Source organism: Mrakia frigida (assembly GCF_051309035.1).
Source record: "Mrakia frigida strain ATCC 22029 unplaced genomic scaffold BDY24scaffold_11, whole genome shotgun sequence".
NCBI classification, from domain to species: Eukaryota; Fungi; Basidiomycota; class Tremellomycetes; order Cystofilobasidiales; family Mrakiaceae; genus Mrakia; species Mrakia frigida.
Genome location: NW_027481270.1, coordinates 96304 through 108268, shown reverse-complemented (window position 1 = coordinate 108268; position 11965 = coordinate 96304). Strand labels below are relative to the sequence as shown.

The 11965-nt window shown below is 55.1% G+C and overlaps 3 protein-coding genes across 3 annotated transcripts; 1 reads left to right on the top strand and 2 right to left on the bottom strand.

Annotated features, from left to right (window-relative positions):
• Positions 1–14: 14 nt before the first annotated feature.
• RBA50 (Rba50p) lies at positions 15–3883 on the bottom strand (the record flags this gene model as incomplete). Its single annotated transcript, XM_076638068.1, has 3 exons — positions 15–3292; positions 3374–3655; positions 3775–3883. The coding sequence occupies 3 exons, from the start codon at positions 3881–3883 to the stop codon at positions 15–17; spliced, it is 3669 nt and encodes a 1222-aa protein (XP_076497615.1).
• A 369-nt stretch (positions 3884–4252) lies between these two features.
• Positions 4253–6285, top strand: BDY24DRAFT_385226 (histidine phosphatase family protein). Its single transcript, XM_076639930.1, has 8 exons — positions 4253–4389; positions 4536–4564; positions 4689–4788; positions 4884–4975; positions 5039–5161; positions 5264–5433; positions 5553–5587; positions 5684–6285. Exons 1-8 carry the CDS (start codon positions 4345–4347, stop codon positions 5948–5950), a joined length of 861 nt encoding a protein of 286 aa, XP_076497614.1. The 5' UTR covers positions 4253–4344; the 3' UTR covers positions 5951–6285.
• Positions 6286–6637: 352 nt separating this feature from the next.
• BDY24DRAFT_414167 (cytochrome P450) lies at positions 6638–10101 on the bottom strand (the record flags this gene model as incomplete). The annotated part of the gene is made up of 20 exons (XM_076643275.1): positions 6638–6819; positions 6907–7017; positions 7098–7155; positions 7243–7351; positions 7431–7471; positions 7549–7639; positions 7708–7716; positions 7801–7842; positions 7913–8161; positions 8230–8255; positions 8329–8553; positions 8634–8725; positions 8791–8827; positions 8924–9033; positions 9144–9235; positions 9334–9364; positions 9453–9523; positions 9605–9654; positions 9722–9740; positions 9875–10101. The coding sequence occupies 20 exons, from the start codon at positions 10099–10101 to the stop codon at positions 6638–6640; spliced, it is 1872 nt and encodes a 623-aa protein (XP_076497613.1).
• Positions 10102–11965: the final 1864 nt, after the last annotated feature.

Sequence of the window (11965 nt, the reverse complement as noted above, 5' to 3'; positions counted from 1 at the left end):
ACGACTTCGTTTATTCACAAACCCAACCCCTCCAACCTCTTCACGCCCCTCTCCCCAGCCCACCCTTTGACCCTCTCCTTCCTCTCCTTCAAATCAACTCCCTCCCCGCTGAAGCACCCCCCTTCAGACAACCGAACCTTCTCTCCCTCCCTCTGCTCGTACCTCATCAGATCCCTCACCACCTCCTCCCTTCCCTTTCCCAACACAACCAACATCAAACTCTTCGCCGTCTTCCCTCCTTCCTCGTCCTGCCAAATCGCCATCGCAAGATGATGCACCGCGACCCAGTACAAAAACTCGTTCCTCTCCCTCGTCACCGACCCTCCTACGACGGCTCTCAAGTACCCTCCGAGCAAGTCCTGATCCTTCTCTCTCGGCCAGAGGAAAGCCTTCAGTCCCTCCTCCGAAGACTCGACGAGGACGTTGCGCGCCGAAACGGTGATTCCTCGAAGAAGGGGAAGGTTCTCCTCGGCCCAGAACAGCTTCCGGTAGTCTGGCGCGTAGGTTGTGGAGGAGGCGAGAGGAGGGAGGAGGAGGAGAGCGAACAAGGGGTGGGAGAAGGAGATGGAGGTGTAGAGGGCGAGGAAGTCGGTGTAGGGTTGGAAGAAGGGAGTTCGGGATCGAGGGGAGGAGAGGGAGTAGGCTTGGTCGAGGGTCGAAGGGGTGTTGTTCGAGTTGGCGGATTGCGAGGAGGAAGAAGAGGCGAGGAAGGGTTTGAGGAGGAAAGTCATGAGTTGATTGACGAGGGGATCTCGGAAGACTTCTGATCCTGAGGTATCTTGAGATCGGCCGTCGGGTCCTCCTTCGACGACGGTTGGAACTCCCTTTTCGAGGAGGAAGACGCCCATGAGTTCGAGGATCATCTCGCTCGCTCCCATCCTCGCTCGACCGTTCTCCGATATGGCTTGAACGACGGAAGAGAAGGCGAGGGTAGCCTGGACGAGTTCCGTTTCGCTTGCGTCCCAATCCGGAGGAGCGGAAGCGAAGGCTTGGGACGACGAGGAGTGAAGGAGTTCGGTGATGGGTTGGAAGAGCCAGGTTCGACGAAGAGGGAGACCTCGGAGAGATCGGTGATGTTCCAGGGAAGCGGATGGCGAGATGAGAGGGAGGTTGGAGGTGGAGGGAAGTCGGAGGGTCGAGACGAGTGGGAGGGAGGAAGGCGATGGCGAGAGGGGAGCGACGTGGCCGTCCTCTTGAGGGGAGAAGAGGAAGTAGAAGAAGGGTTCGAGGATAGCGAGACCGTGTCGGTGAGTGAGTCCTTTGAGGAAGGAGGAGAGTCCGAGGGAGGAGAAGAGGGCTTCGAAGTCGAGGGCGAAGATGGATTGGACGATGGTTTTGGCGAGGGATTCGTCTCCGGGGAGAAGAATGAGGAGGAGTTCGAGAGACTTTGAAAGTCTCTCTTTCGGCGTGAGATCGGTGGAGGGAAAATCGAGGATAGTAGCGAGGAGGGAAGTGATAGGTCGAAGATGGAGGTAGGAGTTCGAGGGTCGGGGGAGAGATCGAGGACGCGTCAAGGGATAAATCTCCGACGCGACTTCGTCCCAAACTCCCGCCTTTAGCAGCGTATCGAACACCTTCACGAGTGCAGCCTTAGGCAGAAGCTCCTCCTCTGAATCCGACGAGATTGCAACGAGCTTCACCAACCCTTCCACGGACCCAGCAACCCTCCCCACCTCCTCCCAGTCCCTCCTCGTCTTCGCCTCCCTCGCCAATCCTTCCAACCTCTCCACCATCTGCTTCCCGACCCCACCACCTTCAACCAACTCCTTCCTCACCAGCAACCTAAACTCCTCTCCACCCTTCGGCTCGTTCACCTTCGCTCCCTCCGCCCAAACCTCCACAAACTCCATCACCGCTCTCGCCAACTCCTCCCGCTCCTGCTCTCCTCCCTTCCTAACAACCGACAGCATCTTCCCCAAAGCCTCCACTCCATCCTCTCCCCAGCCCATCCCGACGATCTGACTCCACGTAATCTCGTGCTCGGGCGTCGTTTTGTGAGGATCGATAGCGCAGACGGTCCAGGTCGTGAGGAGCCGATAGTAAGACGTGGCGAGTTTGACGAGTCCTTCCTCTTCCTCTTCCTTCTTCGATGAAGCACTGATCCACCTCCCCACCTCCCTCCCCAACCCTCTCCAAACCTCACTCGCATCCGAGCACAACGAGCTCGAAAGTCCGTACCTCGCCAACGACCTGTAAACCTCCAACGCGCCCTTCGCCAACTCCCTCCCCTTCCCGGTCGGCATGATCGCAGCGACGTACTTGAGCAGTGCTGGCAGAGGCGAGACCGGAGAGTTGAGGATCTCGAGAGCGGTGGAGCGGGAAGATGCGATGAGGGAGTTGAGCAAATAGAGGTTGGTTGGATCGGGCGAGAGGGTGAGGAGGTTTCGGGAAAGGGTGGGCAGGAGAGGAGATGGGTTGGTTGGTGCGAGGAGAAGGGAGGATTGAGGGAGAGGAAGGAGGGAGAAGAGGAGGAGAAGGGAGAGGAGGGAGTGTGTTGTGGAGGAGGGGAAGGAGGGTGCGGCGAGGTGGGTGAGGAGGATGGGGATTAGGGACGGGAGGTGGAGGGTGGAGAGGATGTCCTCCTCGTCGTCCTCGTCGTTTGGTGCTGATGAGCGTCGATCCCCAACGATCTCCATCCCCAGTTCCCAACCCTCCTCCCCTCTCCTCTGCCTCCCGCCAACAAGCACTTCGTAAACGACTTCAATCCCTCTCACAACAACCATCATCCCTCCTCCCCGCTCATCCACAGCTCTCCCAGCAACCTCCATCGCCTTCCCTCTCAGCCCTTTCTCCCTCCCATCGTCGTTCCTCACAATCTTCGCCAGCACTCCGAGCATCCCAGACCTTTGAGCCGGCGAAGTCGAAAGCGAGAGATGAACGACTTCAGCGAGGGTGTAACCCGCGTGAGAGGGCGAGTCTCCGTGATGGTGAAGCCCGAGATGGGTAGGTAGGGTTTCGGAGAGATCGGAGGAGATGGGGAGTCCTTCGAGGGAGTAGCGGATTTCGTTGAGAGCGGGAGAGGGAGCGGGAGGCGACGAGGATGAGGAGGGCTGCATCCATTCGAGTTTGGAGGGCGAGAACGACGTGTCGGTGGAGAAGTAGCGAGATCGGATGGATTCGGGGGTGTCCTCTTCTTCGTCGGCGTTGGGCGTGGTGGTAGGAGGTTGAGGGACGGGAGAGAAAGGGAAGGTGAAGGGTTTCTCGGAGGACGACGCGAGGGCGGGAGGAGGAGGGACTTCTTCAACGCTGGGTGCGAAGCGGACTCTGGGTGTTTTCGAGGCGGAAGCTGAGGCTGATGGTGGACAAGACAGAGTAGTTGAATGAGCTCGAGCTTCATACGACATAGCACAGTGAAGAGAGAAAGAAAACTCACGTTCTCGATTCTCGACCGCGTCTCCCTCCTTCTTCTCTCCTCCTCCTCCTGCTGCTGCAGCCCCCACCGCCTCCCTAGCTTCCCTCCTCTTCTTCAAAACATCCAGAAGTCCACCGCCGAACTTGTCGAGAAGTTCCTGCTTCTCAGACATCCTCTCCTCGTGGGACATGGCGAAGAATCGGTCGTCGTTCTCCTTCTGGATCGACGAGAGGATCCGAGAGGTTTCGTCCGAGGAGTAAGGGATGGCGGGGGAAGGTGAGGATGAAGGTTGAGGAGTATGCACTGAGATAAGATAAGGAGCAGAGGAGGCGTCAGAAGAAGGTAGGATAGTGAGCTCGAGGGAAGAAGAGAAGAAGGAAGAACGAAGCTCAACATCCCTTCCCTTCCTCAATTAAACTCACCTTCCTGAGCCTCCCTCTTCTCCCTCCTCTTCCTGAGAACATCCAACAATCCTCCTCCGAACCTCTCGAGCAACTCTTCCTTCTCCTGCTGGATCTCTTGAGGACTCATGGCAGCAAGCTTGTCGTCGTTCTCTCTCCCGACCGACCGAAGCATCTTCTCCGTCTCGTCCAGTCCGACGTCGGCGTCCTCTTCCTCCTGCTTCTCGGAAGTAAAGGTCGAATGCGTATGTTGCTGCGAAGGAGGTACTGGTGCTGCCTGAGCTTCAGCGAGTTTCGGGGGAGCGTTTGGGCGAGTCGAACTTGAGGCGAGAGATTTCTTGAATGCTGACCGATGGAGAGCTTTAGGGAACCCGTTCGAGGAAGGAGGAGGGGGGATGAATTGAACGGGAGCAGATGTTGATGAGGATTCTCGTTCGACGATGGAGCCGAGCATGGTCGGCGAGATAGATTCGGCGGAGGAGGGTGAGGGTTTGAAGGGAAGGAAGGAGGAGGTGAGCTCAAGCTCGAAAAAGCTCAACGTTTCCCTTCCGACCGCCACGATCTCATTTCAAGCAAAATATACTTCGGAAGATGGCTCCTCTGATTCTTACGATCGTTAGACATGGGGAATCTACAGTGAGTACCTTTCGATCTTTTTGCAGCCAGGGAGGGAGGAGGGAGCAGAGGAAGGAAGGGAGCCCTCGATGTTGAGCTCGAGTCATTCCCTTCCTCTCGTTCAAATCGCTGACCCCGCCATCTTTATCGCTCGTATGCTCTACTAGGACAACCTCAAGAATCTCTATGCTGGATGGTGAGCAGCATGCGATCTTCTTTCTTGTGGTTTCGTTCCTTTTGGCTCGAGCTCGTTCCCATCTGACGCTCCTCCACCGCTCCCTCTCCTGCTCTCTCCCTCTCCTTCCTTCTTGTTCCAACAGGAAGGACGCACCTCTCTCGAACCACGGAATGAACCAAGCCAAAGCTGTAGGAGCTTACTTCGCCGATATACCCATCACAGCGGTCTACGCTTCGCCGCTCGTTCGTCCTGCCCTCCTCTCTCCGTCCCTCGTTCCTTGCTCCCTCCGTCTCCTCTCCTTCTTGCTCACCCTCGATCTCGTTTCGTTCCATTTCAGCTCCGAGCTCGCTGGACGGGAGAACAGATCCAATCCCAAAACAAAACCAGCCCTCCACCGCCTATCACTTTCTCTCCTTTGCTTCGAGAACAGTTAGTTCTGATCTCTCTTTCGCTCTCATCGCCGTTTGGACTGACCTCTTCTTCGTCTGGCAGACACTTCGGTCAACTAGAAGGAATTTCCTGGGACAACGGTAAAGGATTCGTACGTGAACATAGACGAACGTTCGCTTTCCCCGATGGAGAATCGCTCGACGATGTGGCGCGACGAGCAGATGAGTGAGTCCCGTCGTCTTTCCTTCACTCTCTCTCGCTCTCCTTCCTTCGATACCAACAACACTCAAACTGACTTCTCCCACGTGCTCTTTTGTTCGTCTTCAGAGCCATCAACACCTTCCTCGTCCCTCACATCCTCGCCGCTCACTCCTTAGAAACCCAACACCACGTCGTTGTCGCCGCGCACGGAATCTTCAATGCGGAGCTCATTGGAGCGTTCCTGAGACGAAGATCGACGGGAGCGGGGACGGGGTGGAAATCTACGGGGATGACTAGTGCGTTCTGGAGAGATTACAAGACGAGGGGACGAGGAACGACGAAACGCGTCGCATTTCGTCTCTCGTTTCGTTTCGAACTGACCCTCTTCTTCTTCTTCGACCATCCTTCCTCTCAGACACAGGCTGGACCCGTCTCTCCATCTCCCTCTCCGTTCGTCCTGCTCTCACCTTTCTCCCAACCCTTTCTCCCATCCCGTCTTTTCCCACCCAAACTCATCTCTCTCCCTTTTTCTTCACATCTTTCCAGGACCCCTCCCACCCCCATTCCACTTTCCACCCGAGCACCATCCCTTCGAATACATCCACCAACCCCTCCTCCATCCCTCTTTCCCCAGCACCCACCCTCCCGTCTCCTCACCCAGGCCAACCCCTCCTCGAGGTCGAAGTGATTCTCGTGAACCAGTGCTCGCACCTGGACGGGATCAGGCGTCAACTGGGAGGGATAGGAAGTGCTGGGTTTGACAAGAAGCAGGTGGATTTGAGGGACTTCTTTTCGGGTGGTGGAAGGAAGTAGAGGTCGTCTGGAAGGGAGATGAGATGAGATGAGATGAGGACCTTTGAGGGCCAGACTTGAGCGTTCCGAGTGAAAGTGTGCTCAGATCTGTGAGAGGGGAGGAGTCAGGACCGCGTGCTGAGAGGGTAGAAAGGCTGATAGTCAGAGATGACCCTAGCTTTTATGTTTAGATTCCAAAGCGTCGCAGTGCGAGAAGTAGTGTATCCCAGGAGTTCTCCTTCGATTTCTTCACCTCGACGCGACGCGTCTCACTTTCCCTCCCTTCTCGAGTTTCGTGAAAAGCTCATTGAGCGACCGACCATTAAAAAAATCGTTATAAAACCAAGAGCAACCAGAAGAACCCGTGTCTAGAAAGCCAAAGAGAGACTATGTGCAAAAAGGAAAATGGAGAAAGGGAAAGCAAAAGTGTTCGTGCGAGGATCGAAGTCCAAGAAGGCGTTAGTGGTGGGAGGAACGGAACCTAATCAAGCGGATGGGCGTGAGTAAGATGGGATGGATTAGAGCATAAAGATGCCGGTGAGTTGCGATTCCAAGGGCGTTTCGGTACGTTATGCGACGTGAGAAAGAGAGTGCGAGAAAAAGCGAAAGAGAGACGAGACGAGATGCGACGAAAGAGAAAGAGAGAGAGTGAAGAGACGGGGTCGAAAAAAAGGGGTGGAGAAGATGGGAGCGGAGGAAGAGTGGTTGTTATCGCCTCTGGAAGGTGATGGGGCAGTCGACGGGAGTGAGGGTGATGACCTGTTTGGCTTGGAGGAGTCGTCGTTGGAGGGAGAGAAGCGATGCTCCGGTTCCGTCTCCAGGGAGGATTCGGTAGGATCGAACGAACTTGGCCATGGCGCAGACGGACTCGACTTCAGTGAACCGTCGACCTGAGGGAGAGGCAGAGGAGAAAAGAAGAGAACGATCAGTAAACGGTTCGAACCGACGCGACGAGAGAAACCGAACAGGCGACCCACCGATGCAGGCTCGAGGACCACCAGCGAAAGGGAAGAAGGCGTCCTTCTGATCCGCTGATATTTTTAGGAACCTTTCGGGGATGTAGGCGTGAGGGTCGGTCCAGTAGTGAGCTGGCAAAAGGAGAAGTCTCCGGGTCAGGACGAGACGTCAAGCGAACAAGAAGGCGAAGATCGAGAGAGCGCAGACGAACGGTTGTAGTGCAAGCCAACGACGTCAAGCATTATTTTGGAACCGACGGGAATCCAGACCTAATTGTGAAGAAGAAAGAGCCGGTCGAGGTGTCAGAAACCTCTTGAGAAGGGAAAGGAGAAGAGAGAAAGAGATGATAGACTCACGTCCTTGAAAACGCCCTCGTGGTGATGGTAATGTCGAAGCCAGCTCCCAAGAACGGCAACCTTGGGAATAATGTTGACAGGAGGGAAGAGTCGGATCGATTCATTGTAGCTGAGACGATCGAGGAGAGGAAGAGACCGTCAGTTGCGAAGAAACGAGCGTTCGAGAACGATTCGTCGGCGCAACTCACCAGGCGAGCGTGTATTTGAGCTGTCCGTAGTTCTCGAAGGTCTGAATGAGGGGAAGAAGGACAGAATATCAACCAAAACGTCGTTCGAGATAGAAGGCGAGGAGCAAGAACGACGCACCGGGTCCTCCCCTCCGCAGACGGCGAGAATCTCTTCAAACATCTTGTCCTGGCATCGAGGGTTGAGAGCGAGGTTGGCGAAGGTGAAGGCACTGTAGACGAAAAAGCAACGAAGGCGGTCAGTCGACGGTCGAGTCGAACGTGAGAGGGAGGAACACACAGGCTGTTGCTGTGGGTCGAAAAGAAAGAAGAAGGAGGCAAGTCAGCTCCGCTTTCGAAGCAAGCGGGAGTGATAGATCAATGAGGGACTCACGCAGTCGTTTCATGGCCTGCGAGAAGAAAGATGAAGAGGTTTCTGCGACGGAGAGAGAGGGAGAGAGGTCAGTTCGAAGCTTCTTCGAGGCGAGAGAGAGCGATGTACTCACCCAATGACTTCTCTATCATTCAACCTTCCACTGACAGGTCCGGCTTCGCAGTCGAGAGCACTCTTGATCAGCGCTCCGAAGAGGTCGACTTTTTGAACCCTCTCGACGTGTCGATCTCCAGTGTCGAACCCGTCGTCGATCTCGACCTCCTCGTAATCCGTTCCAGAGGAGATGAGATGTCTTCGAGTAGAGACGATGTTACCAAGGTGAACGTCGAGGTTGCCGAACGCTCGATCGACGGCCCAGAGACTGAGAGATGAGGAAAGAACACCGGTCAGTACGACTAGAAGACGGGGATTGGAAGACGAAAAACTCACTGAGTCGACGGGATCCAGAAGAGTATCTGAAGGGTGAAGGAAGAACGAAGTCGAGTCAGCTTTCCGTCGTTCACCCCAAGCACATCACGATCTGCTCACCTTGGGAAGAACAGCTCGAAGGATAGCATTGGTAGCGACGATCCTGAGAGACTGCTGAACGGACATCTCCTCCCTCTTCCAGAACCAGCCTCCCCACCTGGCGAGAGAGGCAGCGTGCTCGGCTTCTCCCTTGAGCTGAGAACCAGGAGTAGGTTGACCCTTGATGTGCTCAGCCCAGTCCATTCGAAGGCCGAAACCAGCTTCAGCGATGACGACGAGGGCAACCTGGGAAGGAAGAAGCAGAGAGCGTCAGTTCGGAAGAAGAAGGACGGGACGAGAGCGGAGACGAAACGAGACGAACGAACCTTGGTAGTGAGGTTGTGGACGTGGTTGATGGTGAAGGACTCTCCGGACTTGAGATCGTTCCAGCCTTCGTGGCACATCATGTTGTTGATGACTGAAGAGAAGAGTTGAGAACGGTCAGCTCGAGGCGAGGAAGAGGAAAGCGTCGGAGCGACTTACTGGACGACGTTCGTTCCCAGACGAGAGGATAGGCTTTCTGGAAACGGAAAAGAAGACGCAGAAGAGAATAGTGGTGAGCTCGAGTCGACAGCTTCGTCGAAAAGAGAGAGAGATGGATCGAGAGACGACTCACTTGATGAAACGAAGGCGACGCAACCTTTCGATGTCGTTTCCACTCCTCGTCCTCCGTCGTCACCATGTTGTTGCCGAAAAATTTGAGCATCGAGTACATCGCAGTAGGCTCTGAAGAAAGCAGGGGATCGGGAAGAAGGAGAGAGTCAGTGTCCGTTGCTCAATCCCGCCACTTCGTCGAACTACATCGTTTTCGTTCCAGGAGAACTTAGAGGACTCACTCTTGTACGTAGTTCGATCCATGCTGATCTTCTTGATGGCACCAGCGTTGGCGACCGTGAACTCTGGGACGGAAGAGAACAAGCTTCGAATGCTGTCGACGCGTCGAGAGAAGAGGAGGAAAAGAGAGTCAGCTTGAACTCGACGACGATCAAAGTCCTAAGAGGGGATGAGAAGGCGTGAACGACGAACCAGATGACATCGGCTCCAAGCTTTTGGTACTCTGAAAGGGGAAGGAAAGAACGAAGGAGGATGAAGTGGGCCAATTAGCCTCGAGCTCGACTCCTCGAAGCGGGAAAGGTTGAACTCACTCTCCCACTTTCCGAGCCAGAACCACTCCATTCCGATGGTGAAACCGAGGTTCGTTCCCATGACGTATGAGCTAGACGGAAACGAAGATAAAGAGAGAGAGTTCAGCTTGACGTGCGAGAAGGACGAGGAAGTAGGAAACGAGCGAGCTCACACCGGGTTCGCCGTAGGGAAGACGGAAAAGATTGCTGACGAGCAGGTGATCTGTTGGAAGCGAAGCTAAGGATTAGTTTGAATCCTCATCTAGAGCTTATAGGTGTGAAAATCTCACATCAAACTGTTGCTTGAGTCTGTTTTTTGGATCGAAAAAGGGGGGAGAGGGAGATCAGGCACGCGTCCAAGACATCCGGCCCTCCCGTTGCTCTTTTCGAAGCAGCAATAGAGGAAGGGAGCAGAAGGGAAGGAGAAGTGGTGGAGGACGTACTTGAAGAGCCTGAAGAGGATGAAGAGGGTGAAACAGTACAGAACGAAGACGAGGACGTCCTTCCTGAGGACCATCCCAGCGACCTCTCGACTTCCCGTCCATGCGAACATGGCGAGAGCGAGGAGAAATCGACCAGCGTAGAACCAGAGTTGGCGTCGAAGGAAGGGGAAGACGGTTCGGCAGTGAAGGGAGCGACTGAGGAGGATATCCCTGGCGAAGGAAGCCATCCGAGGCGAAAGGAGGGAGGAGGAGGTGGTGGGGAGGGAGGAGAGGGAGGAGACGAGCTCGACTGGAAGCAGGAAGCGAGAGGTCATCCTTAGCGAAGTGAAAGTAGAAGAAGGGAGAATAAGTGTAGGAGGACCGGAAAGGGAGATATGAGGTCGGCGTGGCGAGGCGTCGCCAGGGGAAAGGAGGGGGGAGGGAGACGGGAACAAGAAACAAGGGAGGGAAAGAGTTGAGGTCGAGGCCGAAGTGGTTGGAGGGAAGGGAGTGGGATTCGAATCTTGTCTTCTGAACTCACGGATCAAGTTTCGAGCTAGACGAAAGTTGTGGCGATGACCGAAGACTTGCCCTTTTGTGCCTTGATGGTTGGAAGGAGAGGTTGGCCTGTCGAGATTTCGACTTTCCCGTTCGAGGCGTCGAGGAGGGTCGTGACGAGGTGAAAGCTGCTTGGTTGTTTTGATCCCGTTTTTGAAAGCAGCAACGGAGAAGGAGGAGGAAGAGGCAGGAAGATGGGGAGGAAAGGGGGAAGAAGGTCGAAATCAGCAACGAAAAGAGAGAGGGGGGGAGGGAGGGAAAGGACAGAACGGACCTGAGAGGCCGTGAAAGTCAGGGTTCGGTTCCTGAATGTGAGATCTTCGTCCTTAGAAGGGTAAGATGCCTGGCTTGCAATTTTGATCGTTCTAGAGAAATCGATGCAAAAGAACGCACATCAGCGACATCTCAGGCCTGAGGAAGGAGAGAAGGCAAAGAGACGACGTGACGCACCTCGCGTCTATCTCGCAGAGTTCCGTTTCATCCGAGGAGAGGTTGCACTACGTACGAGGATACCTATTCAGCTATCGGTGGCCTAGAAAACCTCTTGATCCGCGCTGACGAGCTCTTGAAGGCTTGATCTCAAGTGAGCTGGGAGGGAGAAGGACGGTTGGGCGAGCCAGCGAAGGAGTTTTCGCTTACACGACCGACCGATCTGACGAAAGCATGGAAGGCTCCTTGAGGTAAGGTACGATAGAGGCCAAGCGAGGGATAGGCGAAGGAGCTGAGGGGAGAGGAAGGAGGGGAGGGAAGACGGAAGAGATGAGCTTCAACAAGGGCTTCCCTGCCTCCCGCCATGGAGGAGCTCAAGATCGCTAGATAGGTGAATCGATCGCTTATGCAAGCAGCTTGACCGAGTACGTATCGTTGGGAGTGTATCTCGGGAGCGACGAGGACGGAAGGGAAGGAGGTGCTCAGGGAGAGATGATGGTGAGCTCGACGGTTTCGTCCCTTCTTCGTTCGTCCGAGAAAGGATTATCAGGAGCGACAAGAGGGCAGCAGGCACCTCGAGAAAGTCGTTGGACGAAGAGGGACCACAGAAGGCCGCGATCTTTGAAGTCCGATTCGATCTATGTGGTTGAGAGCGAACTCGCAAAGAGGTCGGCGAAGGAGCTAGCTAGAGGATCAAATCAGCCTTCTGTTTCCGCGCGTCTACATCATTTTCAAGCTCATGGAAATGTTATGTTCGAGCCCTTAATCACGTCCTCTCTACAACTAGACTCTGGCACAAATTTCACAGAGAAAATTGCAACCTTCTAGTCCCAAATCTGTTGACCTTCGACCTCTCCTTCCTTCTTGCCTCTCAACTCTCACCTCCCCTCCTTCCCTCTCCGTCCCTCCCTCCCTTCCTTCCTCGCCCGCGATGCCTCCCAAATCCCTCTCCCACGGCACTCTCGGCCTCAAATTCATGAACCGCTCTTCAGCCATCATCGTCCCTCCTCCTCCAGGCCCTACCACCTCCAAAACAGCTCAACCGAAACGAGTCGTTCCAGCTCAAGACGATCCCGAATGGGTCCTTCCAGGCTTCTCAGTCACGCACGCTTCCTCCTCGTCGTC